General features: G+C 48.8%; 8 protein-coding genes across 8 annotated transcripts; 4 read left to right on the top strand and 4 right to left on the bottom strand.

Annotated features, from left to right (window-relative positions):
- Nucleotides 1-241: 241 nt before the first annotated feature.
- On the top strand, nt 242-2,486 carry EDB82DRAFT_244322 (Oxidoreductase, molybdopterin-binding domain-containing protein). The gene is made up of 2 exons (XM_025727577.2): nt 242-2,332; nt 2,456-2,486. Exon 1 carries the CDS (start codon nt 415-417, stop codon nt 2,233-2,235), a length of 1,821 nt encoding a protein of 606 aa, XP_025582030.1. The 5' UTR covers nt 242-414; the 3' UTR covers nt 2,236-2,332; nt 2,456-2,486.
- Nucleotides 2,272-6,319, bottom strand: EDB82DRAFT_244422 (armadillo-type protein). Its single transcript, XM_065607296.1, has 3 exons — nt 6,062-6,319; nt 3,088-5,998; nt 2,272-3,034 (listed from the first exon to the last, which is right to left on the bottom strand). The coding sequence occupies exons 1-3, from the start codon at nt 6,199-6,201 to the stop codon at nt 2,615-2,617; spliced, it is 3,471 nt and encodes a 1,156-aa protein (XP_065463992.1). The 5' UTR covers nt 6,202-6,319; the 3' UTR covers nt 2,272-2,614.
- An 881-nt stretch (nt 6,320-7,200) lies between these two features.
- On the top strand, nt 7,201-10,651 carry EDB82DRAFT_506742 (CYTH-like domain-containing protein). Its single transcript, XM_025727575.2, has 3 exons — nt 7,201-9,643; nt 9,708-10,178; nt 10,229-10,651. The coding sequence occupies exons 1-3, from the start codon at nt 7,694-7,696 to the stop codon at nt 10,400-10,402; spliced, it is 2,595 nt and encodes an 864-aa protein (XP_025582028.2). The 5' UTR covers nt 7,201-7,693; the 3' UTR covers nt 10,403-10,651.
- A 2-nt stretch (nt 10,652-10,653) lies between these two features.
- EDB82DRAFT_577244 (amino acid permease-domain-containing protein) lies at nt 10,654-13,220 on the bottom strand (the record flags this gene model as incomplete). Its single annotated transcript, XM_025727574.2, has 3 exons — nt 10,654-11,858; nt 11,915-12,693; nt 13,025-13,220. 3 exons carry the CDS (start codon nt 13,218-13,220, stop codon nt 10,743-10,745), a joined length of 2,091 nt encoding a protein of 696 aa, XP_025582027.1. The 3' UTR covers nt 10,654-10,742.
- Nucleotides 13,221-14,642: 1,422 nt separating this feature from the next.
- On the top strand, nt 14,643-17,824 carry EDB82DRAFT_506734 (uncharacterized protein). Its single transcript, XM_065608768.1, has 5 exons — nt 14,643-15,190; nt 15,238-15,703; nt 15,749-15,912; nt 15,960-16,093; nt 16,143-17,824. The coding sequence occupies exons 1-5, from the start codon at nt 14,808-14,810 to the stop codon at nt 17,579-17,581; spliced, it is 2,586 nt and encodes an 861-aa protein (XP_065463991.1). The 5' UTR covers nt 14,643-14,807; the 3' UTR covers nt 17,582-17,824.
- A 112-nt stretch (nt 17,825-17,936) lies between these two features.
- On the bottom strand, nt 17,937-19,763 carry EDB82DRAFT_431515 (permease family-domain-containing protein; the record flags this gene model as incomplete). The annotated part of the gene is made up of 2 exons (XM_025727572.2): nt 17,937-19,299; nt 19,357-19,763. The coding sequence occupies 2 exons, from the start codon at nt 19,761-19,763 to the stop codon at nt 17,937-17,939; spliced, it is 1,770 nt and encodes a 589-aa protein (XP_025582025.1).
- Nucleotides 19,764-22,845: 3,082 nt separating this feature from the next.
- EDB82DRAFT_244129 (uncharacterized protein) lies at nt 22,846-24,088 on the top strand. Its single transcript, XM_025727571.2, has one exon. The coding sequence runs from the start codon at nt 23,023-23,025 to the stop codon at nt 23,836-23,838; it is 816 nt and encodes a 271-aa protein (XP_025582024.1). The 5' UTR covers nt 22,846-23,022; the 3' UTR covers nt 23,839-24,088.
- A 774-nt stretch (nt 24,089-24,862) lies between these two features.
- On the bottom strand, nt 24,863-26,191 carry EDB82DRAFT_477670 (WD40-repeat-containing domain protein; the record flags this gene model as incomplete). Its single annotated transcript, XM_025727570.2, has 2 exons — nt 24,863-25,872; nt 25,930-26,191. 2 exons carry the CDS (start codon nt 26,189-26,191, stop codon nt 24,863-24,865), a joined length of 1,272 nt encoding a protein of 423 aa, XP_025582023.2.
- Nucleotides 26,192-27,033: the final 842 nt, after the last annotated feature.

Here is a 27,033-nt window from a genome sequence, read left to right as displayed (position 1 = left end):
CCAAGGTCACGATGTGTCTCTGGAATTGTCTCGGCATCGCCAACTCTGCGCTCTGACTCGTTCCTAGCTTCCGAATTGATTCACGTGTTCATCCCCTGAGCTCACCGCTGGCTGGCTTATCAGTACAAACTCAGCCATGATGAATTATATATAAAGTGAGGTGAGGTTCTTCATCTCAGGGTTCTTGTACTATACATAACCTCCGAAAGATTCCCCGACGTCATCTTTGTTTAAGACGGGATCCATCAACTTTTTAAGGGTACCTAGTCCACAGTGGCGCCTGTCTACTCCAGTTTTACTGATATCACGAAATCAATTACAACAGTATCGCCCCAAGAGGCAGTTTGTTGGCGATGCATTATTTCCTATCATCGTCGCAGTAATTTCTCCTCTTGACCTGGAATTCTTCCAACCATGCTATCGCGATCAACGCAACGTATGGTTAGCCGACTACGGCCCCTACCATCATTACCTACTGTCTCACAAGCTCCTGCGAGAGCACAATCTCGTTGCTTTGTTACGACTCGACCAAGACCATCACCCGCAAAGCCTTCTGCTTCTATTAAAGAAGCACCTGCGCCGAGATACCCAAGTGCTTCCCTCGCAGTGCTCCTCGCTGGAGCAGCTTCCTTTTGTGTCGCATACCAGTTGTCGCAGCAGTCTCCTACAAGATGCGATTTCCACTCTGAAGCCGAAAGCGTTTCCGACCTACAAGGAGCCTCACTGCCTTGTTATCGCATTGATGAAGTGCGCAAACACGACGCTCGCTCCGACCATCCTTGGGTTATTCACCGTGATAAAGTGTACGATATCACAGAATGGATAGGCGCGCATCCTGGTGGCGATGTTATCCTTCGCGCTGCGGGCGGTTCTATTGATCGGTACTGGGATATTTTTTCCATTCACAAGAACGACTACGTCTACGATATTCTGAATCAGTACTTGATCGGTTATGTCGACCCAGAAGATCTGGTTAACGGACGTCCGTCCCAAGCCGAGATTGAAGACCCCTTCTCTGATGACCCAGCTCGTCATCCAGCGCTGGTGACCATGACGGAAAAGCCCAGGAACGCAGAGACTCCTGCAAATGCCATGACGAACGAGTTTCTTACTCCCAACGACCTATTCTACGTACGCAACCACATGTGGGTGCCAAAAATTGCACAAGGCGGCAAGAATCACAATCTTACGATAGAGCTTCCTGATGGCACCATGAAAGAATATACCCTTGATGACCTCAAGTCACGCTTTAAACCCCACAAAGTCACTGCTGCCCTTCAATGTTCCGGCAATCGTCGCCGACACATGAATGAAGGATCGGGAAGAAAGACCAACGGCCTCCCATGGACTACTGGCGCCATCTCTAATGCTTGCTGGGAAGGCGTGCTACTTTCCGACGTGTTGGCAGACGCAGGTTTTGACTTGCAGTCTGGATTGACAGGAGAATCAGAAGCCAAGCACGTTCAATTCTCTGGCCTGGAAGCTTACGGTGCATCAATCCCTATCAAAAAAGCTATTGACCCCCAAGGCGATGTGATACTCGCCTATGGAATGAACGGCCAGGCGCTTCCGCGCGATCATGGATTCCCACTACGTGCGATTGTTCCAGGACATGTTGCTGCGCGGTCAGTGAAATGGTTGAACCATGTCACACTCAGTGATGAAGAGAGCACATCTCAATGGCAGCGACGCGATTACAAGTGCTTTGGACCAAACCAAACACAGGTAGACTGGGATACCGCACCTTCTATCCAGGAAATGCCTGTCCAGAGTGCTATAACGACTTGCAAACTTGGTGATTGGGCGAAGAGCAATGATACTTATGCCAAGCCTGCTTCATTGACAGGCTATGCATACTCGGGCGGCGGCCGTGCCATAGTTCGCGTTGATATCTCTGCAGACAACGGCAAGACTTGGTCCCAGGCTTCCATCATTCCCGATTGCTCGACGAAAGAGGGTGAACAATCTCCCTGCTTTGGTCACGCCGCCTGGGCTTGGCGAAGATGGAAGTTCGATGGACCTGTACCGCTGAGCGCTTTCGAGACATCAGAGTCAGGGAAGCGATACGCTACCTTTGTTGTGAAAGCCACTGATGAAGCATACAATACGCAACCAGAGAGTTACGCCGCAACATGGAATATTCGCGGGAACCTTGCTACAGCGTGGCACCGCGTCAAGATTTGTGATGAAAGCTCTATCGAGGAGGGTCACGGACAAGTTGATTCTCGGGAGTAAATAGCATGGGTAATTAATCAGGTTCTGGGCAGGCGAAAGGGGTCATTGATATTGAGCGAGCGATGAATGGCACGGATTCACACAGGCCAACGACAAAGTACGATTAATTTATAGACTTACTATTGAATGTGGCTTTTGTTGTAGCACTTGAACTTTGAGTTGGAATCCAAATACGGTATCACGTATGTCAATGTGCTGACTTCTATTCTCCATTATACAGGTACATCTTAGGATGTCTCACATCCTAAGCTCTATCTTGATTGGTCAAAATCTCTAAGTATACATGCAATCCAGCCAGAAGATTTTCCTTTCTTCAACGATCCTCCTGACCTGCATCTACAAAAGACCATCTTAGCTTAGTCCCCTGCTAAAGCTCAATCTACTCGTCGTCGTCTTCGTCTTCGTCATCCTCAGCATCTGTGAAGTACTCGAACTCGCCAGGTGTCTTGGCCTCTTCGTCGTCAGAGTCCTCGTCAACAGCAGTCAAAACACCGGCAGCGGCTGCAGCACCCGATGCATTACCACCAGGAGTTTGGGGGTCGGCATCAAGAAGACCGAACGGCGACCGGCCTGAGTTGCGCAACAGCTGTCCGAGCATAGCACTGTTGGCTCCTCCCCGCTGGGATTCGGCGATACCTTCAAGTAGAGAACGTCCTTGGCCGCCGGATCGTCCACCTCTAGCGGTTTGCTGACCCGCGACAGGAGCTCGCTCTGTTGTAACCTTCTTCAGTTTTTCCTCCAACAACGCCTTTGGCGACTCAGGGTCGTTATCAATAAGTAGCAGGGGACCGCCAGTAGGCTGTAATAAGTTAGCGTCCAAATTCTTAAATTTTATGCCAAAAAGTTGCTTACCTTCTTCACAGGCCTGTAGCGGTCAGCGGAGAAGCTGATGTACTTGAGTTGGCCGGGGAGCACTCGGGTCATGTTCTCAATCTCATAGCCAACCCTCTCCTTCTCGGGCTTCTTCTTCGTCTCCATAGAAGTAGCGGCGTCCTTCTCTTGCTCCTCCTTCTTGTCATTGGTTTCATCGGCCTTCTTGTCCTCATCGACTTCCATTTTGTCACCACTGGGCTTGATGGGGGCACTGTCGATATCCATGCTCTCTCGTCGTTGAGCGCGCTCCTTCTTCTGAGCTCGTCGCTTTGCCTGCGCTGTGGTCGACAAGATGGCGGTAGCGATCAGCGCGGGTCCCTCCTCAGTCTTGACTTCTTGCTCAGGAGGATAGTCAAAGAGACTTGGCCGGGTGGCAGAGTGGAACTTGATATCAGGAATCTCAAGGTCGTGGTCTAGTCCGATAATGGAGGTGGGAGAGAAGCTCAGCGACAGGAAGTGGGTGAAAGGGAACCAGTACCAATATTGAGTAAAGACAGCCATACCAACGATACCAGCCATGTTGAGGTTACCGGTTTGGGTCTGAAGACCAATGGTGCAGTTGCGACCACCAGCATCAATGATACCTAGCGCTAGGGCAGCACCAAACTTGGTCATGGCATCTTCGTGACGGTCACCGACCACCTTCTTAAGAGTCTTGCGGATTGATGCGACCTTAGGGTTCATGACCTCATTTTGCTGAACGAGGATCATAGCAAGGGAGATCAAAGCACCCTGTCGTACAAAGTCTGTAGGGTCCTTCATCATAGGCTCGAGCAGATCGATGGCCTCATCAAGGCCAGTGCCGGCACACGAGATACCGAGGGCCATGGCGGAACCATATCGAACGTGAGGGTTGTAAGACTCAGATAGAAGCTCAACCATTCGAGGTACACTACCAGGCTTACGGAAAAGGATGAAACCCAGACTCATCACGGCAATACGACGAACATCGTCGTTGACGTCGCTGACTGCAGTGTGAAGGAGCTTTCGGATGGCCTTGTTGCTGCCAGTACCACAGTAGGCAAGAGCAACAGTCATGATACCACCGTATCGGAGAGTAGGGTCAGGGTCGTTGAGGAGACCCTCAATCAAGACATCGGCTCCTTCTTGGCGACCAAACATGATGAGAGCCATACCAATCGAAAGACCACGGAGGATCTTCTCATGGGTAGTCTCGTGTGCATATGTAATCATGTCCTCCAGGGCCCTAGCATTGCCCGTACCAAGCATGACGAGACCCATGGCTAAGCCGACAGCTTCGCCATTGAGGGCAGAATCCTGGAAGAGAACCTCCCGGAGCTTTTCATAGATACTGGAATCGCCAGTGGCCATTCCTGCGATACCGAGGCCAAGAGCGCCACCATGTTGAACAACTTCCTCCTCAGCTTGACTGAACTGCTCCTTCAGGTAGTCCAACGCCTCTGCTCCATGATTGGCATGAATTAGTCCATAGGCGTAGAGGGCACCGCCCTGGCTGAAGATAGAGCCACTGCTAAGGCCACCTTGCCTAGGGAGATAAGGCTCAAGAAGCTTTCTGGACTGTGAAAGGTTTCCACGGTGAATGACACCAAGCGCGGCAGTAGCGGTAAACTTGGACCAATTGACTGCCTTGCCTAACCATTCTAGATTATCGCGGAAGAATTTATCGTTTGTGGTTCCCTGGTTCATGAAAGCGTTGCAGAATGTGACAGCAGTATGGAAAATCGAATTTCGACCTTCCAGACTGTCGCGGACCTTGTTGAGAATACTCAAGTCAGTTCGGTTGTTGCGGTAGAGAAACTCGAGGTTCAAACGAATGGTCTTGCTGCCGTCAAGGATAGCTCGAATATTTCTGTAGGCCTTGAGTAGAGGCTCGGGAAGATCATCCTTAGGAGAATCTTGCTGGTTCTGAAGGAGGGACTCGCTCTCGTTGGCCTGTTCACCATTTTCGTCGAGCGCGCTCTTGGCAGGCTCACTGGCAGGTAGTGAATCCAAAACCTTGGCCAGGAACTCTTGTGTACCGTTGTCGTAAAGGTCGAAAGCGATTTGGTAGGCAATGGCGATGGAAGATCGGTCAGCCTTTGTAACGAGCTCTTGAAGCATGAGAAAGGCATTTTCGTGAAGGTTGAGATAGACTACACACTTGGCAATGGCAAAGTAGTCAGGGTTGGGAATTTGACTCAGGAGCCCAAGGATGAGTTTCAGGATCTCGGTTCGGAAACCCCTCTCCTGAACAATATCCATGCAGATACCTAGCGTGTATTCAATCAAGTCCTCGGCCGGGCCGGGGGAGCTTTCGAGGGGGTTTGATAAGGCCTTTTTTTCATCATCGCTCGCTCGCTTAATGACGCTTCGAAGGACATCCAGATTCTTTGCCTCGACGGCAATACCGACTACCTGTCGGTACTGACCTTTCTCTAAGCAGCTCTCGAAGAGTCTGTCAATGACCCTCTGCAAAGAGTCGGTGGCCTGTTCCGGAAGCTCAGCAATGGAGCCAGACCGAAACTGTTTAAACGAAGGCTGGAAGGTAGCCTCAAGAATAGTGTTGTCGATTGAATCACGAGAGAGCAAAGATTTGGGAGGCAAAGTCGTTCGCGAAAAGGGAGTGGTAGGAGACATGACAGCTCCCTCAGCACCACTAGCGAAAGTGGTAGCTAGCTCCGGGAGATCGTCATTCTCGGAAGCCGGAGGGGCCGCCTTCTTTGCAGCGGTGACGGCGATGTATTGATCCACGCATTTGGAGATGATGGTCTCCTCAAACTCTCCGGGGGAATCGAGCTTGAATAGATCACCGGCGGCGAGTGCAAACACCATACTGTCGTTGTAGGCCTGAAGGTGGTAGTAGACCTTTGCGAGAACAAGAGCGGCAAGCTGGCGTTCGGGGAAGGATTCATCTTCGTAGAGCGCTTCACTTGAGTATACTGTTAGTAAACACAACTCAATGCATCAGAATAGTAACGCGAGCATGACGTACATTTGGGTCAGCACAGCAGCAACTTCGGTCCAGACAGTATCTATGTCGTCGTTGAGGGTCTGCAAAGCAAAGACCTTCAGTTCAGGCTCCTCGTCGGTGAGGAAGGCGAGAACGCCGGTCGCCGAGACGATACCAGGCATCTTGAGGAGCTGTGAAAGATCGGGGGGGGGCGAAGGACGTTTACAGCGAACGGTATGGGGGTAGCAATGGTCGAATTGGTTGATAGAAACTATTTCGGGGTAGGTCTAAGGGCGTATACAGAGCCTTGAGACAGAGTGAGTCGTGAATATACGGAAACAAAGAAGTTAACAAGATAATTAAGAGAGATGGAGGCGATGTATCGGTTGGTGTTTTGCTCCAGGAGGGTAACTCGAAGATGGTCCACGTCAGGCACAGCTCTGCCTTGCAGTGGGTGCACGGACCAACGAGAGCTTGGCAGTTACATAAGCCATATCATCACGTGACTGTCTACTACATACAAGCTGTTTGCATCAGTGTACTCTGTAAAGTGCTACTATCATTAGCTGTCGGTTCAGCTACAAGAGACAGGTTTTTACAAGATTGCAATAGGACAATGTCTTAGTATTCCAACAACTCTGTTCGGAAACTCTCACTCCACAAAAGTAGATAGATGCATGATTGACAGCTAAAGCACAAGAACTTTGGAGTCCAATTGACAATTGAACTATGACGTCGCATAGAAGTTAATGCTCAACATCCATGTAAACGTAAATGCAAATCGTATGCATTGGGAAACTTGTTGAAAGAATGGATATCAAATGCTCTACAAATGCTCGATTCATAAGGCTGATGTGCAAAGTTGCGCCCCTGGTTGCGAAATGCTTGATACATTATCCCTGACCTTTGATATTTCAGGCATATGAAGCTGACAAGTAGCGTATACAATCTGAAACAACTTGTCTGATTTGAGATTAGGCACTGCTAAGCCTCATGAGGACTCAAGAGTCGGTACTTGAACAACCATAGCTTTCAGGGCACAAGACATGTACCGACTACTAAGCTGCCAAAAAAAGACAGGGAAGGGTTTGCAAACAAAATTTGTCCCGCGTCATGTACATTGGTACATAGCAATCCCACATCCCTGGAGAGAGACCTCTAGCGTCAGGCTGTCGCCTATCCCATCTCTGTTTGTCGCCAGAAAACGATGACAGGACACCAACACCAAATGATCAAATCGACTGTAAACTTTTAGTATCGCGAATAACGTCCAGCGCACACCATCTATCGACTACGCCGCACGTCCGAGAACCATATCGCCCCATCGACCAAGACCCCAACGCGAAGTTAATTCGCCAATCGATAATCGTCAATTCGACAGCGTGGCAGCCTCGCCATGGCGGCGTAGAAACAACCAACCCAGTCATCCATGTCCACTTGCGCTTTCCCCCTCGCGCGACGACGACCGTCCTCCATCGCTTCAACGACATTCAATATCCTGTTCCATTGAGGACGACGCCCGTCACCATTTGGCCGCGCTTTATTCGCGTTTGGAATTTGGTTTCAGACGAGTGATTGGCGTCCAAATTGATTTGTGGTCTCTTCTCGCGCCGGATTCCCGCAACGTCGTTTTGTCGCAAAATCTTCATCCTCTGTCACTTTAATATCATCACCATGGATCTTCGATCCGTTCTAAACACGTCGGAAGGTGGCGACCGCGCTCCTGTCAAACCCGCGCCGAAGCCGCAACCACCGCCGCATGTTCAGCAACAGCCTCACCCACAGCAGCAACAGATGCAACGACCATCGCAGAGTCCGGCCCAAGCACCCGCTTCACGCCCCTATTATCACGAATACAACCGCCAACAACCGCCTCCTCATCCCTCGCCCGGAAAACCTATGCCACAAGAATACATTCAGCACGCTGCTCATCCCCATCATCCTCAATCGCGGCCACCGTCGCATCATCAGCCATCTCCCCATCAACCGCCGCCTGGTGCGTATCCACCACAATCTCCGTACCAGGCACCCGGGCCATATCCAGGACGTCCAGTGCCGCCTCCGCTACAACCAGCAGGTTCTTTTCACGATGCGCGGTCCCCAAGCGGTCCAACTCCAGGTCAATCCCCTTATCGAGCTTCAACAACACCTTCTACTGCATCTGCGTCTGCTGGTTATCCCTTTCCCCATACCCAGTCCCCTGCAGAAGTAGCTAGTCCAGTCCAACGACACCGACACTCACCTGCTCAATACCCTCCTCGGGAAAGCTTCTCACAGGGCCCACAAGTCGGCCCCCCTAGTCATGTACACGGCCACTATCCTCCAACTCAGCAACAGCAACAACACCATCAAAGCTCTATTCCGCAGACACCTCCTGTCGCCGCTGCAGTTAATCAGCAATACCTAAATCAACGCCCTCCCTCTGCTTCACGCTCCACACATTCTACTCCAACTCCAACATCTGCTCATCCTCAACACCCCTACGGATTCGCTCAAGGTAGTAGTCCTGTTGTCGCTCCGCGCCCACCTCCTGGGGAATACGGCCATAGTCGCCAACCATCCCAGCCCGCTACGCCCGTCGCTCCGCCTTTGTCCTCTGGATCAAGACAAACATCTGGCCCTGGGGTGTTCGCACAGCCTTCGAGTCCATACCAACAAAGACTTTCATACGCAGCAGCTACTCCAGTAGCGCAAGCACAGACACAGGCACAAGCACAAGTAAAAAGTTCACCACCTCCACCTCCTCCGCCCGCCAAACGTATATCTAGCAGTTACGGCTCGCCGGCCCCAGACGTACATCGACGATCTCAATCGCATAGTGAACGCGCTCCAAGCCCGTCCGTCAGTCCCAAGTCTCGAGTCCCTTCGCTTCACAGCAATCCCGATCCGCTTGCTGCGTTAGCGGCAGCAGACGCCAAAAATAAACAGTCGCAACCGCTTTCTCTTCCGCAATCGATGGCTATAGATACCGAGCGCGCGGCAACCCCTGCCAAGCGCAAACTTGAGGACCGTATCGACAGCAGTCCCAAGCAAGAGCCAGAGGAGAAGCGAATCAAGTCAAGCCAGACAAATGGCGACCAGGTTCCTATCAAGCGCGAGTCCGAGTCAAGTATGCCCTCCGCACCTTTGACTAAAAAGCGAAGACTCTATTCGCAACCGCCTGTATGGGCACAAGACTCCCGAAGAATGGGCACGATGCCATCGAACGCCAACTTCGTTCTCCAAAAGAGACTTCATTCACATATAAATGGAAAACAAGAACAAAACACTCGCCCCAGTCGCCATGCCTCGCCCGAGACCAACAGAGCAGTTCCTGTTGCTCATGCTGCGCCACCCGCCGAACCAGGTCCACAAGAGATTCTCGGTCCATGGGAACCAAGCATCACAGGAGTCAAACCTTTCGAGGACATTAGTAGAAAGGTGGCGGATTTCTTGTTCCTCAACGTGCTCAACGCACCTGATTTGATGGAGATCTCCAGCAAAGGTATTCAGTTTGAAGTGGAAGCAAAACTCGGCACTTTGATCGACAAGGACACTGGTCATCGTCGGGTTGAGCGGGGTGTAGCCTCTGAATGCATTTTGATGGATAGTAGTCGCGTCGCCTTTGAAAGCAGTATGACTGAGGTAAGTCTTTTCTGTTTTTTTTTGTGCCTCTAGCTGGTGCTTAATTAATTGCTAACGAGTTTAGGTCGCCCACAAGAAGAACAACGACTTTCTTAACGAAATAGTGAAATCCACACATCCTCGTGGTCCAGGTGGCGCCAATCATCGTGTTCCTGTTGTTTATAAACATCGAAGAGAAAGAGATCGTTTCTTCGATTTACCCGCAGACCTACAGGACAGAATCCCTGGCTGCGTTAGAAACCGTCTAGGAAAAGGAAAACGCATCCGCGTGCGAGTGACCCACGATCAGAAAACGCAGGAGGTTCTGGGCAAAATCATCAAAGCTCGCGTTGCCGACCTCGACATTCATTTTCCACTACTGCCTATGGACTGCCGTATCAGTATCAACCTTGAGATGGATTGGGATGGCACATTGGAAGAGCTGGAACAGATTCCAAATCCCGGAGATAATCCTGATCGCAACAAGGACAGACTAAGCTATACGCAAGGTCCATATCAGATTGACCTCACGCAGGTCATTCACGGTGGCCCAGGGGTATGTTCTCATTCATTACCATTCATCCATCCTTACTAACTCTGCCATAGGGTCGCCAAGAAAAGAAGCATGAACTCGAAATCGAAATTAATCCAAAACTACTCATCGACCAAGGCCGAAAAGCTGCCAATGGTGAGGCGCATCGTTATCCAGAGCTCGTGGAAGGTCTCGTCGATAATATACGGGTTCTCACCCGTAAGGCACGGGATTTTGAACAGCAATAATAAAGGAGTAGTTTGTGAATTGGCGTTGTAAAAAGGGCTATTATGAATACCATTGGTTTATTGAGTCGTGCTGTGGGAAATCCCGGGCAGAGTATGAATTGAATCATACAGTAGACAATTGTTTATGTCATCCTTAACAGACAAAGTTTGTTGTTGGACAACCTACCAATATTTGCTCTAGAGTGAATGCGTCTCCGTTCAGCCGTTATACTCATGAACTTCTGCGTATTTAGGATAATTGTCAAGATGTTGTTAAATAGCTTTTACGGATGACAGACATTGAAGAGAATTAATGATTGATGTTTTGGTTGACTATATATACTGAATTCGATATTCCTGCTCATGGCCGATATTCTGAATAGTACGCTTTTGCCGGTGCAGCAACACGCTCTTCCTGGTAGAAGGCTTCAAAATCAGTCCCAGCATACCGATTCACTGGAGCAGCAGACATTGCATCTGGACGCTCCTGAAACCCGGTCGTTCCCGATCCTTTTGAATCATGAATCTCTCCCGCAATCCAACTCAAATAGACTGTCTCGTGCACAAGCACATATCCACCTGTTCTCCCATCTGAGTCATCAGGCCCATCAGCGCTCTCAAACTCGGGCTTCTTCTCAACCACAAAGATCTCGTTTCTTTTGTACTTTCTCCGCATTGCAAAAGCAATAAACCCGAGAAACCAGAATACGCTGCCGCCGATAACAGACCATGTGATAGTGGGTACAAGCCACCATATGAGTCTTTGTTCTTCAGCTTTTCCAGGTCTTTGTTCAGGTTCATTGGGTTTGATCCAAATAGTAACGATGGGCCATAAACCACCGATCATATAAATAACAGCGCATATAACGCTCAGTGTGGGGTTTATGTGCTTCCCTGTCATCTGGCGCCAAGTCTGAGGAGGTGCTGCTGGGCTTTGTATCTCATCTTTGTCAGTCTTGGGAGGTCCCTTGAAGCGCAGGATAAGGATTCCCAATCCTAGGAAGGTGCCGAAAAAAGCGTTGATGACATATGCACTCAAGCTCGTGAGCAAAGTGTAAGAGCTTTTTGGGTCCATAGTCCAAGTTGCAAAGATGAGAACAAAACAAGAAACGAGGTGTAGAACAAAGGCGCCCACGGGGGTTCTCTCCATATGATCTTCAGGCGAGAGCCAACGTGTACTCAGAAGTGAACTGAACATCCCTCTCTTCTTGAGCCAATGCAGGAGGCGTCCTAACGAGATATCGCCATCCTGTGCAAAGAACTTGGCATAAGGAATGATACCCTCCTTTGCAATTTCTTGCTTGACACGGGCAGCGGTATAAGTCATGACAATAATGTTTCCCATACTAGATATAGCCAAAAAGGCATGAAATATGCGCTTTCCGGTTCCGCTGTTACTCAGACTGCCGAGGGTGAGCTCAAAGAACCTCTGTGCTACGTTGTCGTATATTTGGTCGTCGCTAGGAACCACCACCATCTACATGGATATCAGAAAATGGGTCCTCAACTCGGATTGAAAGCATTGGGACTTACATAGGAGATATTCACAGCCATATAAAGCAAGATGGCGGTACCGACACCAAGCAGCATGGCGACCGGATGTTTCCGTCTTGGTCGGCTGATCTCACCCATGACATAGTTTGGCTGCTCAAAGCCCGAGAAACTGAAGATGATGGCAAGAAATGCATGGGCATATCCATTGGCATCGCCAGATACGGCGAAGGCACTGGAAGGTCGAGTGTTGTTTTCAATCTCCTTTTTCACTGTGTTACCATCAGCATCTTTTAGACCTCCAGCTCCAACAACAATAGCTGTCACGATTATGAGGAGAAGCATCATGACTTTAATCATAGCCAGCATATTGTTGACAAGAATGCCTCCTCTTCGAGAGAAGGTATGAATGAAGCAAGTGAGGATCGCGATGCCAATGGCGATACCTCTAACGGCACCGGAAGATGGGTTATCATCTCCCGCCGCCGAAAGCACCATGGTAGCGAAGTTGATGCAGTTGCCTGCCATATTGCCAAGTGCTATAAAGCAGAAGCCGAACATACAGGTACTCAGGAGTACGGTTCCTTTTCTGTATGCAGGCTTTCGATAGACATATTGGAGGTAATTGAGATCTCCACCACTGCGCGGGACACTCTGCTCAACTCCGTTGATAGTGTAACGAGGAACATTTAGGCCGTACTCGATGTAGACGTGAACACCTGACAGACAGTAAACTACTCCAGCAAGCCAGAGAAGAAGTGTTGCGCCGGTTGAACGAGTCCCTTGCATTACTCTTTGGGGCGAGTTGAAGATGCCAGTTCCTATTCAACAAGATCAGTAACTAAATAGCTGAATGTATTGTTTGTATCAAGCTGTGAGCCATTCATCTCGTCTCAATTGAGATGAGATTGTAAATTTGACCCTCAAATTTGGAAGAAAGGGCACCTTCCAAATCAGAAATTAAGGGTTCTTCTGACACATAAAAATCCAAGCTTGGGTCAGGGAAGGAGATTCATCGATCTTGATCCTGACAAGATCCCCGTCTGCTTCCCCACTTGGGGGGCATCTCATCTCTTACAACTCAACTTAAATCCAACCTCGACACAACATCATGATAACGAAGCCAAAGCTCGCAAAAAGTTGAAGACTTACCAATCATTCGATTAAGCACCAGACACATGACATCAAAGTATCCAAGCTTGAACGCCTCTTTAGGCGCTGATGTGTAGACCCGGCCTGGGTTATCGTCTTCAAAAATGGAATCAAGGTCGCTATCAACAGCTCGAACATCGCGCTGTGGCGGTTCGGCTTGACGGTTCTGGTTCCGGTATGCTGCAAAGTCGTCCATGATTGTGCTTTCAGAGGTCAGTCGCCCTTCGAGATGGACTTACAAGACTTGACTCGGTTGATCTGGAGGCAGCTTGAGCGATAAGATAATCCTGAACCAGTCCTGACATCTGGATCTAGTCAAGCCGACGGGGTCTTGTACTTGATGTGCGCAAAGGCAAACAGCCAAATTCAGCTTGGTTACTCACCATGGTTGTCTGGGATCCATGGGTGTTAAGTAACGCCCTCAACGTTGTATCTGCAAGGCATGGCGATCACACCAAAGCCGGGCGTTCAGCTCTTGGTCCAGAATGGTTGACCGACCAAACAGCCAATGCGTTTCAAGCCTCATCACCATCGTGTGACCTTTTCAGTTCCCTTGTCACTCTAGGCAGACTTTCCCCTCATTTTGGAAACCCGACAGCCTTGTTATCTACCATCTGCCAAAAACGCCTTGCACATACCTTTCAACAGAACCATGAACGCTAGCCGTTGCGATTCTAGCGTCTTGGTGACACGCAGATAACTCAAACAACCAATCCATCACCCTTGCATCGCATAGCCCCAATGATCTCAAACATAAACTAATGAGATACTTACAGAAATGCCAAGATAAGCTGAAAAGACGCCCAGTTTTCATTCTCATTCTTGAGAAATCATGTCTGGACTGTAGCTTGGAAATCATGTACTCGGCCTGGAAACAAGAAATCTGCCATCCCATATTTTCTGATCCTTGTCTTGGGTGCGAACAAGAGGCAGGGGAGAGAAACCATTTATCTCAACGACCAAAGTCTCGGGAATCCCATGCAAGTGCTTTTTGATAAGAATTTACAAGCTATTATCCCCGGCCCTTCTTCTCTCTACCCCGCTACCAGGTACGGATGGTTGCTTGCGCAGGTCACCCGCCTGGGTGACCAGCTATGATTTGAATCAGCCACGCATCCGTGTGAATCTGCCTAGCTGCCTGTGGAAGCTGCTCGTTCTACTTTGACTCTTCACTTTGAGTTACTTGCTGCCAGCCACGCTGGATGTGTACGTGCCTTACGGATGCAGGACTTGCACATCCGCCTCTTATCTTGTTTTGCTACACCACATTTAGCCCTTGCATCTTTCACCCTGAGGTCGGTTTGGGGGTGTCATTCATGCCAATCAAACCGGTCAGGTTCAGATTCTGTGCCACCTTTCTTCCTTCACATTTCAAGGAACAACCCCGTTGAGAAGACTTCTTTATGGTGCTGCTGCCCTTAACCTGTCTTCAACTAACCAGAGGTTCCATCGACGCTGCATTTACCCAAGTGATCGTCGTCAGCTTCCTATTACAGAATCGCATTGTTTAAAGTTCTTTTGTGTGTGGATAGTTAAAGCAGCGTCCGATGGCAGGTCCTTTACAGGTTGGAGATATCCTCAACCTTGGGCGCCTAGCCTGGGATATTTATCGTTATGGTTGGAAAGAAGATTATAATGCGAGTAAGTGCAGAGCCCGGTGCCTTGGCTTTCTATACATATGTTATGCCTTGCAAGGCTTTCCCTATCCGCGTCGAACGATCAGCGACAAATCACGCAAATGAGACAAGCATATGCGTCTTTTGATCGTCCGTGAATTCGTCTCATGTGGTTCTCATTATCTGACAATCTCCTAGCACGTCAATACTCAGAGTTTGGAAGAGATGTCAGAGGCTTGGCCGAAAACCTCGATATTCTTAGCAGAGTGATTACATGGGCAGATGACTCACTTCAAAGCCAACGGAGACCGGGAGTGCCAGCAAGGTTACGATGGGACCGAACTTCACTCATTGAAATTATCGGAGACTATGAGATTACGCTACGAGAATGCCGTCAACTTCTTGTATCCAACGATCGGTATGGGAAGGGGAGCAAACCTCTACGCAACATAGAGTGGAACGTACTTGTCCAGCCTTTGGCCGATCAACTACGCCAGAGAATTATGCTGCACAACTCCAAAATTCTTCATGTTTTGAAACCGTTAGAGGTGTAAGTCAAAGTTGTTGATTTATTATCCAGCAAGCTAACCAGGAAAGTGACCTCCTTCTTCGCGTGCGACAAGACATTGAGCTCATGCATCGAGACCTCGCAGAACGGATCACTATCGTGCACCATGACATTCGCCGTCTGATGGGAGTTCTTATCCCCGACCTCGACGATGCACTGGACCAACGGACTCAGCAAAGCGTCATTCTCTTAGAGGTTCCCGTTGACTTGGACGATCAGTTTCGCTTTGCTGCTCTTACTGGTCACCCGAAATACCGTGTTGAGGACGATTTTGAGCTGGGTGAACTGTCGGATGCATTCATACTAAACTTTCACAGGAGCACTATCAATTTCCAATCAGGAATGTTGGTTGAGGATCGTGTCCCAGCTGTTGATCAGTATCTCAACCTCTTAAAGTGCGTGTGGATTTTCAAACGAATGCAGGCGTCGCCAACCCTCAAAGCAGCAAACAAAGACACATCACACTGGCCTTCGTATACTCGACAACTAGAAGATGTAAGATCATGGTTGCAAATAAACACCTGATACTAACTCTGGTAGGATCTTTCTTCGCAATGTTCCCGTTTTGGCACAGAGCTGGTGACGCCCAGAATCATCACTTCGACGCTCAAGAGAGACATGTTTACTATCTGGCCCGAGAAGGATCCTGCCCCTCTTGTCGACGTGGTAACCAGGGACGAGATGATGGAGCAGCTCCTTGAGGTGTAAGTCGTCTGTTCTCCTCCCTTTTCACAGCCTCTAATTTCCTCAGGCCTTTACGAAGCTATAGCGCAGGTGTTGAAAAGAAAGCCCAGCTGCTTCGTAGGCTAGATACCGATGGGCGGCGCTTCAGAGTCATCATGTCAGGCTCAGAACAAGCGGCTACTGGAAGACCGAGACAAGAAGGTAATCAATTTGTGATTTTTACACGATATACAATTTCTAACTCCGATAGCTGAAACCATTGATTTCGACGTCACCTCCATGGTGTTTAACCCCCAATACGCCTTGCCTATCGGTACCCACATGACGCAAGAAATCATCATGCGGCAGAACGAAAGAATAGCAAGGCTAGACTTCCTTGATGGAGGTGATATACTAAAGTTTCAGCAAGCAGTGACAGGTTTCAAGCCGTGGGACTCTTACACCCAATACGACTGTCAAGTCATCTTTGTCCTTGATGGAGTCGATAACATTATGGAGAACGCCTCACTCCAACTCTGGGTACCTAAACAAACCGCAGGTTCGCTTATCACAAATAGTGACGCCGCTGCCAGTACGACCAACGGCTCAGTGACTAGCCGACAAAATTCCATATCGACACTTGCTTCAGCTACCACTCGAGACTCATCCATTAGAGTGGGTGAAAGCTTTCCTGCGTCGAGTTCAATGCTTCAACCCAGCACGTCACTCGCTTCAGCTTCCATTCGGAGCTCGCCCCCTGGAGTGAGCAGTGGGAACAACAGGGATAGATTCCCAACAAGCCCTTCCGGGCGTCATCCAAGTCTTGTCACAATCCCACAAAGACAACCTGTGGGCTTTGATCCTTATGAGTCTTGGCCAACAAGAAGCTCCCCAGAGCCTATCGGATCGCCGCTTATGCAAAGGCAGAACTTCTTTCCAACACAAGGACCGCCGCGCGAATCGCTCCCTCGAAAACCTGTCGGGTCATCTGCGTCGCCCGCTCGATCCGCGTCTCTTGCTGCGGCTCGGTCCAACAGTACAACTACAACTACGGTTAGGAATGGGCGCTCTTTCAGTATTTTTAGTGGTACATCAAACAACAGCAATTCCTCCAGCAGCGACGTTGGTAGCGTGAGCATTTCAACCGGAACCAACTCCACGGGTCTCCTCCACAAGCGTCCAGTAAAGCCAATGCTTGTTCTTTTTACACAAAGCCTTCAAGGCGACAAGTTCTCGTTCGTAACGGTTCAAATCGATGACGAAACGAGTATGAATCCTGAACGCTGTGATTGCCGTAAATCGGGAAGAGATGGTGCATCTTGTGAAATCGCGGCCATCGAGAAGAAGAAGGGACACTCTATTGTTGCAGCCCGACGGCATGAACAGTCAAGTTCGGATGGCGAAATGGACTGGAATCTAGCCCGGCTGGCACTCAACAATCCAGCTTCGACAAGCAGCAGTGCCAATTGGCCAAACCTCAAGCGACTCAGCATCAAGTTCCCCAATCCTCGAGCCAGAGCCTACTTTTGTGGCACGCCCAATGTCTGTCACTGCAAGGTCAAAACGGAAGCCGATGCACGTGAATGTATACGAAATGGACATCGTGGACTATGGGGCGAGTTGCAACAGAGCTACAGGAAGCAGATGAACAACTTCCACAAGCAGCGTTACGAGGGTAGATCACAAGTTGTGTATGGAGTGACGAATTAACTCAGCACAGGTGGTTGTTAATCGATAAAGTTCAAATTTAACGTGAATGAGGGTACGGGTTAATGCCATATAATGAATGAACGATCTGGACGGGCGTGGAGTTTTAGGGACGTTGTTTTTGTCAACCTCTTGGTGGCTAAGGTGTTGAGTAATTGGTATCTCAAGCAGGTATCATTTCGGTACGGGAGTTATTAAATAGTGGAAACGCCTCAGTTGTTACAAATAGAACTCGTTTGATCCAATTTTTAACAAATACATGTGTTTCATGGTATCCGTCTTTTCCTAATCATTTACATAAACACAGGAACCGTACTAATTTTCGTGTGCCAGGCATATGTGCTTTTCATTCCCATCATCAACCCTCCTTTTTCGGATCAATACTATGATCTCGACTTGATCCCGCGATGGCCTTGTTCTGCTCTGTCTCCTCGTGCATCGTGATGTTCGTCGTCGATCGTGCAGCATCAATATCATCTCCCAGCTCTTCGGGGAGTGTGAGGTTCAATACCACGCAAACTATGGCGGCAATCGCAAATCCGGTCTCCATAATAAGTACAATTGCGTCCAAGAATCCCTGCAAGGAGCGATTGTCTCCCTTATATGTGAAGACATTGTCAAAGTAATTTGGAAGAAGTGTGGCGCCATAACCCAAAGCAAAGCCAGCAGTGAGAATGAAGCGGTTGCGTCGAGTAAACGGTACACCACGGACGATGATTGACATTCCAGAGACAGCAACAGCGCTGAAGAGGAAGGTAGTCATGCCGCCAAGAACAGCTGACGGTATGGCGATAAGGGCCGCAGCAAACTTCGCGAAAATGCCCATGATAACCAAGAACATTGCGCAAGCAAGACCAGCTTTACGATTAGCACAGCGGGTGAGAACAATGACGCCGTTGTTCTGGGCAAAGACGGACATGGGAGTCATTGTCATCAGGGCACCAATGCAACCTGCAAGACCATCAGACAAGATACCACCCTGGATACGAGACTCATAAGTCTTTCCAGTGACCTCGAGTTTCGAAACATCGCATGTAGCCGTGACATCGCCGATGGCTTCAGTAGCACAGACAAGGTAAACTGCAATAAGAGGAAGGACTAGAGGTCCATAAACTGAGAGTGGGAAGGTGTGCACCCATGCGAACGATGCAACAGGAGCTGCGTCAATGCCGGATCGGTCAAAATAGCCAGCAGCGGCAGCGATGATGCACCCTACCAGCAGTCCAATGACGACTGACGTGGATTTCATAATAGGTGAACCAAATCGTTCACACAGGATGATGGCGGCAAATACTGAGAATCCCAAGCCCAAGAATTCTGCAGATCCCCAGGGCAGAGGATGGGGGGCGTTGATATTAGGGCACAGGGCGAACAATCCATCAGTAGCTGTCATACAACCTCCGCTGCCTCCCATCCAGTTGGAGAAACCCGACTTGATGAGCTTGATGCCAATAAGCATGACTGTAGGGCCGGTAACGATAGGTGGTAGTACTCGTAACAGGAACTTGGCAGGGATGAAAGAAACTAGAATGTTGACAAGAGCGCATACGGCCGAGGTGCCCAGGATGGCTCCATATCCCTCAGGGCAGGGCAAAGGGTTTCCGTCAGAGTCGGAAGGACAAAAGCCATTCGCGTACATCTGGGCGAGACTTCCTTGCGCTACGGGAATCACACTAAAAGACACGCCCACGACTGACAGTACTCCAGTACCGAGATAATATCTGTAGGATAATTGTCAGCACGGTATTCGGTAAAGCTATCTGAATTGCCAGACTTACTGTGTGCCAAAAAGTCTGAAGCGAGTAATCTGGACGGCGGAAAAGATACCTGAGACAATAAGGGCGGTCGAGACAAGGTATTGTTGTTGTTCAGGCAATAGATTGGCGCTGCCACTGATGATAATGGGTGGCGTAATGACACCTGCTAACATGGCCAATGCATGTTGGAACCCCAAGAGTAAACCAAGAAGAACTGGCATCTTGTCGTTGAGTCCAAAGAAAGGGCTTGGGTTAACGCTCTTCTTCATGAAAGGCAGGTTTGGCCGAAAGAGGAAGCCATAGTCGTAATCGCCGATCAGACCGTGTCTAGTTGTGAACGCTTTAACAAGACCATTGCAACGCTGAGCAATTGTCTTGGACGGTGCATGTTCAGGCGCAATGGATTGTGGTCCTTGATCCTCATCCATTGTTGAAGTGGTGAATTGAAGTTGTGTGAAGAAATCCGAAATGGGCCAACGTTGGAGCGTGTGTTAAAGGTTGTCCGGGGTGTCGATCATTAACAAGCGAAGCTAATAAGGTATCTTGATGTCGATCAACTTCAAGTCAGATGGCCTTGTGTTAAGTATCAGACAAAGATGAACAGGGAGTTTGAGTGTGGTCAATTGGTGGTTATAAATTCCAATTAAATCCGCCTCTAGGCACAAAACTCGATTGGCAACCAGACGAGGCCGTTGTCGGCTGTGGTTAGAGGTATTTTTCGTGTTAGTTATTCAAGATGTGTAATTGATAACTCGTGGATCCCAGAGATAACTTAGATAGCTTATCAGCACTTACTGATCCCCGGATGCTTGCTGAATGGTTGGAGAGGAACAAAGTGGGCAGTTGCGGGCCCAAGCTCAAAGATTAAAGAAACCCAGGTGAGGCGAGACGGATATCAACCGACGGGATCGGTTAACAAAACATGTGATGGTAATCTGAGAGTCCATCTCTAGGATTTTGAGGGGTGCACCATTGCTTCCTTTTAATGGTTGAAGAAATCATATGATGGACAGGCTAGAGCTGTTATCAACACAAGAAAGTGTCATTGGACATTGTACCAAGCGTGGGGGAGGGACGAAGGCATGCAGCCTGTCACAAAATAGTTAGACTATCGAGCTGGGGTCAGATCGAGGGGATGAGATAGCGCATCGTCGCTTCGTCTGGGGTCATCGCATCGCCCGTCGCCGCGGATTCGGGACAAGTTGCAATATTGTAATTGTCCGAACCCATTGTCCTTCATACTTCAATTGACTAGGTATGCCTTCAAGTAGTGTCTTAAACAACACATTTCAGACCCTTTAGCCCACAAGCTCAATAGCCAGTTGGAGACCTTTCTGAAGAGCACAAGGCCAGCTTGGTCTTGACGTGACGGGAAAGTTGTTGTCGTCCATTTCGATTCTGTCTATCTCCGGTACACGCTATGCAGGCATGCGAACGCCACACTGGTTGAGGGAGCACACCTTTTCCTTGTGCCCAGCTTTGGGCCGTCGGCCAGCTCAGAGCTTATCAGATATGATACATGCGAGGGGTTTCCGGCTGTCGGCAGCGTCCGGCAGTGATATAATCCTTTATTAGGGTGCTTGCGAACGGGATCGGGCGACTGCGCAGTCGCTGCAGCTTTTGACGATGAAGTTGATTGACAGAGAGAGGTGCTCAAAATCGCACGGTGTCGCCCGTAAAGGTTGTTGTTATCGGAGCTGCAAGATAGATGAACCCGACAGAAAGAAAAACAGATTCATCAATTGTAGTAAGAACAATCAAACGTTTTGAATGAGTAAAGCACAATACGTTGTTAAGATGATGAGGAAGGAAAAGAGTCGAAGATATTATACAGCCAGCAAGGGGACGAACCGCGAGAGGCAGGAGCTAAGAGCGGGAGGCACTGGGAACTGCCGCAGTCTGCCCACCAATCCACATCTACAAATGTTACAAAACGTAACTACATTTCCTACTGGATAGGTACTATTTTGAAGAGTTGGCATACAATCAGGATGCAATCGTAGTATACCGTTAACTTGAATTGAGCTATCGCTAGTTACAAATAAGGGTGACCCATGGCAATCAGCATACCCTATACACCGATATCGCTAGTACACCAACAGGTTACAAACAAGGAGTCTGGTTAAAGAACATCAAAATATGCACGACACCACATGCCACCCACTGTACAGCAAGCAATTACAAATAAATCATAATCTTGAGCTTGGCGATAGGACTGACTATTGATATATGTCTGGCATACACGAACATCTTGCCCCCATATCTTAGTACAAGTTGTAGCAGGCCAAAAGCCAGTCTAAGACAGTAAAAGCACCTAAATTTCTTCGTGTCTTAGGTACACTAAAGGCGTCAAGTTTTAACTATACTACTCGGAAAGCAATATGTTCAGGACTGATTCACGATGGTTCCGCAATGGTATCAATGGTGGAGATGCATCGGCATCACGGACCACAATCTCTGGGGTAAAATCACTTTTTTTAGTATGTTCCCCAGTTGTCTGTGCTTGGCAGACCCAGAGCGAAGCAGGATCTGTTGCTTTAATTACTTATTGAACTGAACAAGTATATGTTCAAGGCATGAAGAAGTGCTGTTTCGAAACACGTTTTTGAACCTGCCTTCCGATTACTAACATTAGCTGTCGGAAGAATACTTGTTAGACTTTCAGTAGTCAGGGACACCTTGTGGTGTTTTGCAAGGGGAGTGAGGCTGTTTATGGCTATCAGAATGAACAGAGCTTAGCTCTTAGTCCTCGCAGCTCAATTAACCCAACCTGGCTGGTGGCGTGGAGAAAGTGACCAATAGTGAAATCGTGAGCATTCAATAATTGAACATCTCATCCGAGATCAACTCTGACAATGGTGAATTCTTATCACAAAGGGATGCGGTTTTTGACCTTGTCTACTTGGTCTTGTCTATGAATCTCCTCGCCACAGACACAGAAGGATGATCAAACTCGGGTTTATCATTGGCGGACTTGCTCCGAGCCAGATGAGATCATATGTTCCGATCGTGCTCCACACTCGGGGGTCATGCTCCACGTCGGGTGCGGAAAAACCACCTTTAATGCTGAGTCTAAGGATTGAGGGTGAATTCCCTTTTGAAGTACTATGATTTTTTCAGGGTCCAGCGACAAAGCAAAGAAACACACAAAGTCCATCTAGTCAACAGTTGCCACTGCAACTGCCACTGCCACTCCAACACCCATTATTTTCTGGTCATTGGACCCTTTTTTTTGTACTGTTACTACTGTATTAGGAGAAAGGAAAGCAAACCAAAGCAAATTTCCCTGCGTCTGTGTCCTCTGCAGTACCAGGCAAGCGAGCGGACAAAGTGACCAAGCGTGGTGGCAAAAAAAATCACAGCAAAGGGTCGCTTCCTACAGGTGCTGCTACCGTATCTGTGTCGTTGTTTGGTGCAACGGAAAAGGGATTTTCACTCAATCTTGTCTCCAGGTAGCCCAGCCGGGTCACGCCAATCTTGCTTGCCCTAGCTTACCTCGTCGTGCTATGTTTCTGACTTGTGAATCTTTGATCTTTCATCAAATCTTCTTGCCCATTTTTCTCTTCTCTTCCATCAAACGTCTTCAACTATTTTCTGTCATTTTGGACACTTGATTGATGTTGCACACGCTGGACTTTGCTCTTCCTCCCTCGACTATCCGGACTGGACTGCCGGCGTCGGCCCTTCATGCGACGCTCCACCAGCGCCATACATCGTCTCTCGCCGCAAAAAGTCACAGACCCAGATCTTATCGCCATACGTGCGAAGCTATTTGATGCTTTTACTGTCAAGGCGTCCGCTCTCGTGACGCCGCCAGCTACTAACTTGTCTCCTCCGTGTTCCCACGCCGGTCCGCATCCGGGTCCGAATCAGGGTCCGGGTCCGTCTGGCACTACCCACCGCTCTCGCTCTCGCTCACGATCATCTCGACATCGACGAACACACCGTCATTCTAAACCGCGAATAGTTGTTGGTCCCGGTACCATCCATCGACTGCCATCTGAGCTGGCTCGATTGCATTTGTCGTCGCCCCTCATAATCTCAAGCCCCTCACGATCAAATCTCGCTCGCAAAATCCAGGCCATCGTTCCGAACCTCGATAGTCGAATTCTAAGCTCAGGGGTCACTTCCGTACCCTCCAGTATCTCCAGCAGAGACTGCGTCGTTAGTATTGGAGGTGGCTCTGCTGTCACTTTGGCTCGAGCCGTTAGCCTACGAAAAGGGATTCCTCATATTTGCATCCCCGCGACCTATAGCGGAAGTGAACTACACGCCGGTGCCAGGCCCGGCGATTCTGTAACCGAAGAGGAAGCTAGGGAACTTGCAATTGAAGTCAAGACACTTCCTGCCGTTATTATTTACGACGACAACCTCACCATGAGCTCTCCCACCCGATTCTCGGCACCCAGCGATGAGAAAGTCATGGAGGACTTTGCTCGAGCCGATGAATCGCCCAAGTCTGAAGATGCGTGCTGGAGTTATCTCCATATTCCTGGCGTTTAAAACCACCAGGAGTTTGTCATATACGACAATTTCGTACTCACCATTCTCTTCACTAAACCGTCATAATCTTCGAGGAGTCTTTAACCTCCTTTTCTATTTCCAGATCCCATTTCCCGCATACCGATTTCAGGGATCATGATGATTTATGCGATATTTACACGGACACACGCCGCCGATTACCCTAACGATCCCACCAGCGTTGAGGGACCACAGGGAACGAACGACACTCAGCCCTCCTCCCTACAGAGCTCTGTATCACTTCTCTACAAAGGCAACAGGACGTGGGGCGCTTCTCTGCAAGACGCCGACCAACGGCTGAATCTTCTAGGATTCTCTGTTGTAGAGTAATCCCGGGGAGGATGCTGATTCAAGTCCTTTCTCTAGTCACCAGTTCAGATGTAAACCTTGTCACCATGTCATGGCTGGTGAGGCATTTACTTCCTCGCTGGGATAGAAAAGTGCACTTGCATTCCGAAGCCACTGGGCTTCGAGAAGACTCATCATAAGGGGCTACTGGGCCTCGAGTCAAACATGAGGCCACTGGGCCTCAATGAGGTATCGTTCTCGGTCGTGTAGCATCGCTTGAGGACGATACCCTCTACCGACTCAAACACGAATGGGTTCTTGTTGGTTATTTCACTATGTGATCGTGCTTCGTTTCGGAAGACTACCAACTGCACATGAGTCGTTGGATGTCCACCTCCTAGGGTGGGCTTCTTCAAAAAAAATTCAAAAAAAAAATTCAGATAGCCAGATTTATAAACGCGAAAGGTTGTCAACATTGAACCCGCTCCGATAGGACACACTTGTAGTTTTCATCCAAAAATATGCACACTTGACCTTTGGCTGGATCACATTAGGAGACAGGCCTCAGGATATCAGAAACGTTGGCCGCTCGAAGTACAAGAGACGAAATAAGTTTGGTAGTTGACTTGAGCCATTTGGACTATACTCTAAGGATATTTATTCTTGTATCGCATAGCTTGGTTATCCTCTCTGCAACTCACTATCTAGATGGTTGAGTTCAGTCCAGGCCTTCAAGACCTATGACACCGTGGTGTCCCCATTGCCCAAGCTTGGACTTCTGGGTCTCCTTACGTCGCTTGGCCCGTTGCTTCATCTCTGCGATTTGGTCTACCTCGCTGTCTTCGTCGCTGTCGCTCTCTGCAGGTCGTTTACCATTGCCCCCCTCTTCTTCTTCGTCGTCGTCGTCATCATCATCATCATCATCGCTACCATCGCCTTGAAGAGCAGAAAGCTCTTCCCAAAGCTTGACAGTCTTTCCACCGGCACTAATAAGTCGGTTCATAGAATCGAAGCCTAGTGATACGACGCTCTCCATATGATCGTGACGCAGGTTGGCCGCAAAGTCAACCTCCCTACGGACGACATCGACAACACGTAGGTTTCCGTCACCAAGACCGCAAATGACTTTCTTTCCAAGTCCCATCTCTTCTGGGATCAAGACCGTGGCATCAATGCTCTCACCACCCCTCTTATCGCCATCGACAATGATTCGTTCCTGCTGATCATCCCAGGCTCCCTTGTCCCACAAAGTCAACACTCCAGAGCCTGAACCGCATGCGAAGACACCATTTTCGCGGTGTCCCTTGGGGCCCATGCCCGCGATATAGCACGAAGACAACAACTCGTCCTCCTGGTCATCGCTACGGACCATCACTCCTCTCCTGAAATCAGTTACAGCCAGGGTAGTACCACCAGTGCTGATAAACTGTTTAGGAAATCCACTAGTGCTCATCTGCGTCGGCGGCAGAGGTGTAACCGAAGAGATATAATCGGAATGAGGACGGTGTGATGAGACAGGCTTCTTGTCTGGGGTACCGTCTCGAATGTCAAAGATGTGAAGGGCGCCAGAGTCAGTCGCTAGAAGAAGGCACTGGGGATTCAGGACGTGGAGTAAAGTTGGCGCATCATCCATATCTCTTTGTTTCGGGACGGCAAACTTGGAAACGACCTGTCCAGTCGTGGGCTCGAAGTGCTTAACCAGGTAATCGGTTCCGGCAGAGTAGACAGCTATAGCGTGTCAGTAAACATCTGCAGCAGATATCAATCAAGGTCGATAAATCCTACCTGAGCCGTCCATAGCGTAGACCAAAGATCTACAGCTCCCCTTGTGACGTCGAGTGCGCCAAACCGAATCTATCATGCCTTTTCCATCGCTCAATACGCTGGTGTCTCCATCGGCGCTTTCGTCTGAGGAAGAGCCAGACGGCAACCGGAAAGTTTCAACATGGCCGCTTGAGAGGCCAACCGTGAGAAGGGGTTCGGAAGGGTGTAGAGCGGTCGTGAAAACATCCGCCGAAAGAGGTAAAGTACAAGTATTCTCGAACATGATGAAGGCTTATTGTATGCAGTTGATTGATGAGAAGTACAAACGATGTCTAGCGAGTAAGTAGCAGAAAAGTTAGCCTCTCTCAGCTTTAGGGTACAAAAATAAATAGCCAAAGAGTTTATTGCAAACAGCATAAATTGACTTACGGATTTTGTCTCTTTTCTTTCTAGCACCTGACTTTTTTTTATGTATGCCTTGAAGCTGAGTATCGTATGTATTCGAACGGTTTGTTTGACGGAATAGATATAATTCAACAATTGGAAATCAAGTTGACCAGACAGACTGATTGAAAAGGCCTTGGAAAGCAATAGCAACTTGTACGTGTCAGGCAAAGAAAATGCAAGTGCTTAGATTCCTGTTTTTTCCCAAGCACCTGCCAGAGTAACATTGAAGAAAAAAAGAAGTCGCGACGGAATATCATCCGTGCGCGCGTTATCGATAACACCGTAATGCACTGTGTAATATCCATGGAGATTTTATGCAAAACATCGTGCTGGAAGGTATCCGCAGCGGTCTCGACCCAAGGTGCCTTAATTTCTAATCAGATAGATCCTATCATCACAAACCTCTTGTTCAATCAGAATTGACCTAGCCGTAGAATATTTCGCAAACATTGTACATATTCCTATATTTTAATTTTAATTTTTTTTGCCTTTTTCCCAACCATACAAATCCGCTGTCTGACTCAGTAAAAATGCCCATGCAGTAAGAATGGAGTTTTAGATAAAGTCCATCGATCGATCTCCCGTCCTTTACGTGGTAGATCCCCTTGCTAAGTACGGAAAGCCCCACTGCACTGTAGCATACTTTTTAAGGGCCACAGAACCGGGCTCTCACAGGCT

The sequence above is a fragment of the Fusarium venenatum genome (genome assembly GCF_020744135.1).
Source record: "Fusarium venenatum strain MPI-CAGE-CH-0201 chromosome Unknown EDB82scaffold_3, whole genome shotgun sequence".
NCBI classification, from domain to species: Eukaryota; Fungi; Ascomycota; class Sordariomycetes; order Hypocreales; family Nectriaceae; genus Fusarium; species Fusarium venenatum.
Note: the sequence above shows the minus strand (reverse complement) of the source record. Positions and strands in the feature narration are given on the sequence as shown.